Raw genomic sequence first — 7,380 nt, 5'->3', positions numbered from 1 at the left:
GCAATCATGTTCATATTGAATCAACCCTCAGTCCTGATAAAATTATAAAGTGATTCAGCGGTGATCATTGCTGAATCACTCCATTGATAGAAAATCCCTGATCACGGGTGTTGTTATACAATATACATGTTTAAATCTTAAGCTCTAGAGGCAAGGCCAGTCAGGGACCTCAAAAAAAGAATTTCTCAATTCATTCATACAACTAACTAAACAGTCTCATAATAAAAAATTATTATCAAAATTGAATCTCCATGGAGCAATAAAGAACTGAGTACCTACTGTTATACCTGTTATACCTAGAGTCCTATCATAAATTGTCCAAATTAGCAAACTGATTCGGCAGAAGCTTAAAATTCTTAAACAGCATATCTCCGGCTTTCAAGCTGTGAGCCATTACTGTTCAAGATGTGATCAATAATGAAATAATTAATTGAAAAATTCATGGTTGAATTGTTGACTCAAAATGAATAGAGGAGTAATGATGCAAAAGAGAAAAATAAAAGGTAAAGCGAGGATATTTTAGGAATATAGGTTTATTGAATAATAAAAAGGAAACTAAGTAAACCTTTTTTAAATATTAGTTCTACAATAATGTGTAATTTTGCACATAAAAAACAATGCAAAAATATAACATTGATTCTGGCCACTTAACAACGACGAACTCTGTTAAAAGTTCCCCGCTCTGGAGGAGATTTCTAAAAGAGATTCATAGGACAACAACCCCACTGCAGCAATGATCACTGTCACTGGCCACAGCAGTCAGATCTTAAAATACCCGCCACAGAAGTTTGATTAAAAAAATGCATAAAATTAAAGAAGATACGTATTTGAGGGCAAAAGCAAGCATCACGTTTACAAATCTAAGTTGCAGTTGCACCTCGAAAAAAAATAATGTCTGGCCACATCTTAAGAATTGTAGGCCATATCTTGCAGCTAAACAGGTGCTCATGCATGGTACATCTAAAAATCTTGGCAAAAATTATTATGCTCCTTTTCTTATTATGTACTGAAGTTATTTTCTAAGAGACCATGTAGAGATGTGCTTTTTCAGTTGCATTCTTGTTGGTCAAAGAACTGTTTTTACATAACCCTTAAATTTTAATAAAAAATTTAGCTAGCCACAGTGAGAAAAATGATGGATATTGAAGATATTTTTGTCAGTCTAAGAATTATTTTTTTTCATTTCACAAACCAACGACAATATCAACTCATAGTTTTCCTTTCCTTCTTAAAAGCTCCGAATTAAAATATCAAGGATGAGATCAGATGATACTTCTGTGTAAAGCCTCTAGAGGATAACCCTAGTTCATTTTTATATTCTCCTTTTGATACATCAACTATGCAAAAGAAATTAATAATGTTTCTGAAACCTTTCTGCTGTAAGTAATTTAAAATTAACTGTTCACATTTCAAGTATTTGGAAAGGGTACCTATTAATTGTTTACATTTGACAGTGATTGAAAGTTAGAATTTGACCCAGTAAACTTAAACTTACAGCAAAATAAATGTAAAGAAAGAATTATTGGAAGAATACAAAGAAAAGCTGAGAAAAAGTATAGAATACAATAATTTGATAGAGAGTAAATAAAATATGTCAAATTGACATAGTAATTGAGAAACGTTTTTTCATGATTACCTAGCAAATATATTTTTGAAGCAGATTTTTTTTTTTTTTGGTAAGTTGCAGGTTTGAAATTTGTAATATCTGAAAGGGAAAAACTGATCATATGATGTGGAATAGGTTAGGTAAAAAACAATTAGACTCTTCTGAGAAGCACCCTCTCTTTGAGGAATAAACATTTGCTTACATTAGAATGAGACAGCTACAACAATTGGACCGAATACAGCATTGCAATAACATCATGTCAGTCTTTTTTTTTCTTTAAAAAAAAAAAAAAAAAATTCTTAAAACAAATTTGAACCTGTGATAACTGACTTCTATCATTAATCCTAATATTTACAATGATCTGTATGGTAGGCTTTCCTTAGTGGAAAAGTCTGAAACGTAATCGGTAAAATATTCATAAATGCGAAGATATTAGGATCCAATTGTTCCAGAAAAATGAGGAGACTCACGGAAGGAAATACCAACAACATCAATACCAAAAATTCAGAAAACTTTGACAGTAGGCTACAAAATTATGGTGAGTTACAAAGAGAGGTGTGTAAGAAACAGTAAAGAAACTTTTGACAAGGAGTACAATTCTGATATTTAACCTAACTGCTTTAATTATTTCAAGCGCTTGTCATTGAAATGTTCTGCTTTATTGTGTCATTTCATAAAATACAAAAGTTTACTTAGCTTCAAAACAGGATTAATTGTACTTTGAGTCTGAAAAGATGCATTGCTCAAAGACATTTGAAAGAAATGACAGCATATAAAAACTGTATGTCAAAGGTAACCCACTCGGAAACTACCAAAAATAACATTACATTTGATTACAAACATAAAAAAACGTTGCGAAAACGTTGCTGCAATGTTAATTTTGGCGGTGACTTTGTGACAGCATTCTCGTAAATTTTTGCGGGGTGGGAATCTAAGTGATTGAGCATTGGCAACATTTTTTTCCCCTTTAAATTTAAGTGCATAAAATTACTTAAGTAAATACATAAAAATAAATAAAAATAAAAAATCAAATTAGGGAAAACAAATATGAGTTCAAAGGATAATAAAATTTGCATTATATAAACCAAAATTCCATTATAGTTTCATTTGTACATGGGAGACATAAAAAATTTTAACTGTAATTTGCAAACTGATACATTTTATTCAAGTGACAAAATTAGAAGCATTGAATCAGTGGAGAATTCGCATATGTCAGAAATTTGATGAATTTCATTTGTAGGCGGAAACTGTTGAGAATATTGGGCACGAGGATGCTAAATACATAAGAGTCGCTATCATGGCACTCTTTGGCGCTCTGCAACGCCAAACCGCCACAAAACTTAGTCCTCCCACAACCCATCAGGGAGTTGGCACTCTTGAGAATGTTACTGATTTCTAAATTAAATAATTATTAGAGAAGATATGACAAAATGACCTAAATCTGCTGGAATACATGTGTGTAAATGAAAAATATCGCCTAATTATAAATTTAGAGGCAGTAAATTTTCTCACTTTTTTACATATTTTTTTACAATTTTCCAAATCAAAAACATTAGGAAAAAATGCTGCGTGCATGGCTCAAAAAGCACTTTCAGAGGAAGGAATAAAATTTTTGTGTGCAAATTCTCCATTGAGATGAATGCCAAAATTCCTGAGATCAAGCATGGCTCAGTAAATAATTCATATGACTCCCAAGACTAGTGGGATGAATTAGAGACAGAAAGAAAATTATATTAAATTCATAATATGATGGGTGGTCTGATCTACAAAGCAATTTGACTTACTCTAAGACAAATCAAACAATGAAAGATAGGCTTTAGACCACATGTGTGAAGGAGGCTTCGTCAGTCCAATTATGAGAACTAACAAGAAAGTAATAAATGCTTGTAAAACTTCCAAGAATGGTTACAGCTTTTCCAAAAACTTAGAGGGAAATGAAACAAGAAATAATTACCTTCAAAACGTTGTATTACTTTTTTAGGGAAACCACCTCTTGAATCGGGGCGACATTGCCAGCTTTAAGCAAGATTTTTCATGCCATCAGCGAGGTATTCTGTTGTTCTGCTCTCTAGCCAAGATCACACAGCCTCTTTGGTTTCATCATCCGAGACGCATTAAGGACTTCTGAGATGCTATTTAAAATTTGGGAACAAATAAAAATTGCAAGTAGCAAGATCAAGCTGAGCGTACGGTGTGGTAATGTCTCAAGTTCCAGTTTTGTGAAGGCTTTCTTGATCCTGTGAGATGTAACTGAAGTCTAAGACATGACCACATCCTACACAAAGCTCGTGCTTTGCTCCTTATGATTAATAAATGATGAAACATTTTAAGTGTCACATATGATAGAACCAAAGAAGCTGTACAATCTCAGCTTAGAAGCAGAACATTAGAATAACTCACTTAAACAGCATGAAAAAACTTTTGCAACTTTGCCAACACTGTATAGAATTCGGATTTGACGACTTTGAAAATTAATGCACCATTTTAAAGGTAACTATATCAGCATTCATTTGCTTGCATTTTTGTTTTTGGAAAACTATTTAAACCATTCTTGAGATAAAGTGTGCATTACCTACTTCCCATTCAGCCCTTGTGTATTTGATCTTTCAAAATCTATTGACTATTCTGTTTGAAGAATCTATGAATATTTTGAAGTGCACTGCAAAGGCGATTTGATTAAAGATTGAAAAATAATTTTTGAGCTGGAAGTCTAGGCATTTCATGTTTATTTAGATGAATCTTTACACAAGTGTAGAGAATTTCAAACAATTATAGAGCAAGATATAAATGCTCGAAGAAAAAACGTGGAAACGAACTCAAAATTCCAGCCTTCCGATTCTTTTTCAACAGATTCATCAAGATTGAGACAACGCTTGATCTACTATGGGCTTTGCATGAATTACCAGCTTAAATCAACAAAAATCTACTTTACAGTAACTGTGAATAAAACTTTAATCTATCTGTAAACATTCTATTTTAACCATCCAACAGAACAATAAACAAAATTATGAGGATTAAAAATATAAAATTTTCAGCAGAAGTTATGTCTTAGACTACAAAGCTGATTGTAAAACTTTCATCAGTTCCGAGTTGAGCTGATTGTCAAACTTTGGATCTACTGCCATCAGGTTAGAGGTCTGCCCCATTGAACTGAGGTAATTATTCGGTGGCTCGGGTTCTATCGAGGATTTCATTCGGCTTAGTTTTTCAGTCTCGTTTTTGAGGGCTACCTGGAATCATACAAAGACAAACACAATAAGTAAGTTAATTAAAAAGCATAAGATTACTATGGATATCCCAAAGATCTACTACTTGAAATTTAGTTGTTGAACAACAAAAACGCACAAGCAAGTTTTCAAAAATGCCTGATTTATACATTTGTATTCAGATGTGGTTATGCGATTGAGGAAACTTAGCTTCTACTTGCTCAAGACTAGGTACCAAGGAGGCACATAAATTTCTGTGCACTACTAACAGTTCTCTGCTATTATCATTATTCACTATTCCCACCCTTTTTAAAATCAAAGAAAATGTATAATGTAGGTATTGAGAGATGCAGTCCACAAATAATGTTATTGATGGCGAAAAACATTAAGCCTCTGGACTTCAGTCCTAAAAAACAAACCCGTCTCTCACACACATCACAATAAATATTACTTTATGACCTAAATACAGAGACTATAATATTCACATTAATGCATTAAGAGTGACAAATCATCAGGCTTAAATCTTAACTTGGTTTAGAAAGAACCATAGATTCGTTCATATTGTTTCCAGTGCCCACAAAAAGAAGAAAAAAGTTCCTTCAATTGGTGGTACTCTCTAACTTTAACGTTCCAGGCCAAAGAAAAGGCTAAGCCTCACATTCAGTTCTATAATTTATGAAACAAAGACTGTCCTATTTCCACATGAAGCAGTTAATACCTACTTCAATCTCAGAGGCAGACAGCTACTAGGAGCATACCTACTGAAGAAAAAATGTTTAGCTTTGTTCTAAAGTGCTACATCACGAATTCATCATTTACCTTGAATTTTACTCTAAAGCAACTATCTCCTTCTTTAGAAATAGAATAAGGCATCGTAACAAGTCATTATTGTTAACCAGTATTATTTTTTGTTGGTATTCCATTCATACCAATGTACCTAAGACTCTTTGAAGAGAAAAATTGTTGAAAAGGGTTTCCATAATTTCTTTATTTTCCGAATTCCTGACTTTTTTCGGTTTTTCCTGACACTGAAAATTTCAAATTCCCTGACTTGACAATTAAAAAAAAACTTCCACTTAAATTTTCATACTTTAATTTATTCTGACTTTCTTTAAACGCTGCTCGCGAAATTCCCTGCTTTACCCAATGAATTTTCTGACTTTTCCAGGTCCCTATAAATTCCGGAGTTTCCAGGTTTTTCGGACCGCTGGAAACCCTGTGATTAACATCAATCAACCCCAACATAAATGTACTTACTCAGCAGCTTAATTTGACTATTAACTACTTCATAAGGATCATCAGTTTTTGAAGACTGTGAAATGTAAATAAATTCCCGTAAGTTCTTTGGGAGAAGGAACGTCAGTGGTAGTTTCCCACTATGTTCAACATTTTTTGATAGAATGAATTTAAATCAAGCAATACATTTTTAGAATTTGAGTCCCTGAATTTATGTTTCACATTTGTTTGATTTATAAGAAGGGCTGTCAAAGGCATAGAGTGAAGCTAAAAATAAAATAGTATGTTTCTCATTAGTTAATAATTGGAAAAAAATCACTTTTCCTAGCACTAAATTGCTATCAAAGCAAATATTTATTTCTTTCCACAGATAAGTTGCTTCCTTCTACAAGGGCAAATTTTTCCCACCATCCCATCGGATCTACTGGAGATCAATTAATGAACAACTTAGATTTACTAACAAGTCACAGGTATGTGATCTCTGAGAGTAGTTAACTTCATTTTCATTTGATTACTTAAAGTGTTATGGACTAGTATGATAACTACACACATATTTTTCAGAAAGCACTATACTCTAGGCCCAAAGGGCGGGGCTAGATGAGCGGTTCCGCCTGTAGTTTCAGGTTTTCTGCTTCCGGTCTATTGCTTCAGCAGCCGTGGGTTGTGCGAATAAGTCAATGTACCTACGATTAGACCCTTAAACATCATCCTGAGGCAGCCAATGAGTCTGCCTCTTAATCACCACTTTTTGTGGCGTAGACTGTAGTTGCAGTGCATACCTTTTCTTGGTGAGTTAATTCAAACAGAATAAAAAAGAAAAAAATAAATATACCTATAAATATAACTATTCTTTGCAAATAGGGAAAGGATAACGCACCATCTTCTTGACAGTAAGCTGTGGTAAGCAAAAAAAAATGACATGAGAAACAAGAGTAATTTTCTACCTGGTTTTGAACATGAACTTAACAGGGAATATTTTAATGTGTCCGATAAGTACTCAAAACTTGATAAACCAAAGGGACCGGGATGATTTGCTTTGTGAAAGGAATCGGAGGGTGGAAAAATATAAGAGCATCCATAAGGGGAGACAGCTTTAGAGAGTAGATGAAACATGGAGGAAAGATGGGAGGTCTCTTTCACTATTCCAGAAATGAGAGATCGTGGGTTTTACACTTTTAATAAAGGTAGTATCTTCTCCATAGATTGAAAACCAGAAGAAATAAGTCAGAGCCTAAAAAGGGTCGCTGGGTAGACAAGTCACATAATACCAAACATAATAAGTCATTCATAATTCAATAATTTAAACTATGGCATTATCTTGAGACTGTTTCC

At 33.4% G+C, this 7,380-nt stretch overlaps 1 protein-coding gene across 1 annotated transcript in view; it reads right to left on the bottom strand.

Moving 5' to 3' along the window:
- Positions 1-1,888: 1,888 nt before the first annotated feature.
- The window catches only part of sima (HIF-1 transcription factor component sima), a 163,990-nt gene continuing 158,498 nt past the window's right edge, over positions 1,889-7,380 (bottom strand). Inside the window, 1 exon segment of the mRNA XM_019061382.2 lies at positions 1,889-4,836. Coding sequence (XP_018916927.2) covers positions 4,660-4,836 — 177 coding nt within the window. The 3' untranslated portion in view covers positions 1,889-4,659.

This window comes from Bemisia tabaci, chromosome 1 (assembly GCF_918797505.1).
Source record: "Bemisia tabaci chromosome 1, PGI_BMITA_v3".
NCBI classification, from domain to species: Eukaryota; Metazoa; Arthropoda; class Insecta; order Hemiptera; family Aleyrodidae; genus Bemisia; species Bemisia tabaci.
The sequence above is the reverse complement of the archived record's forward strand: the minus strand, read 5'-3'. Positions and strand labels throughout refer to the sequence as shown.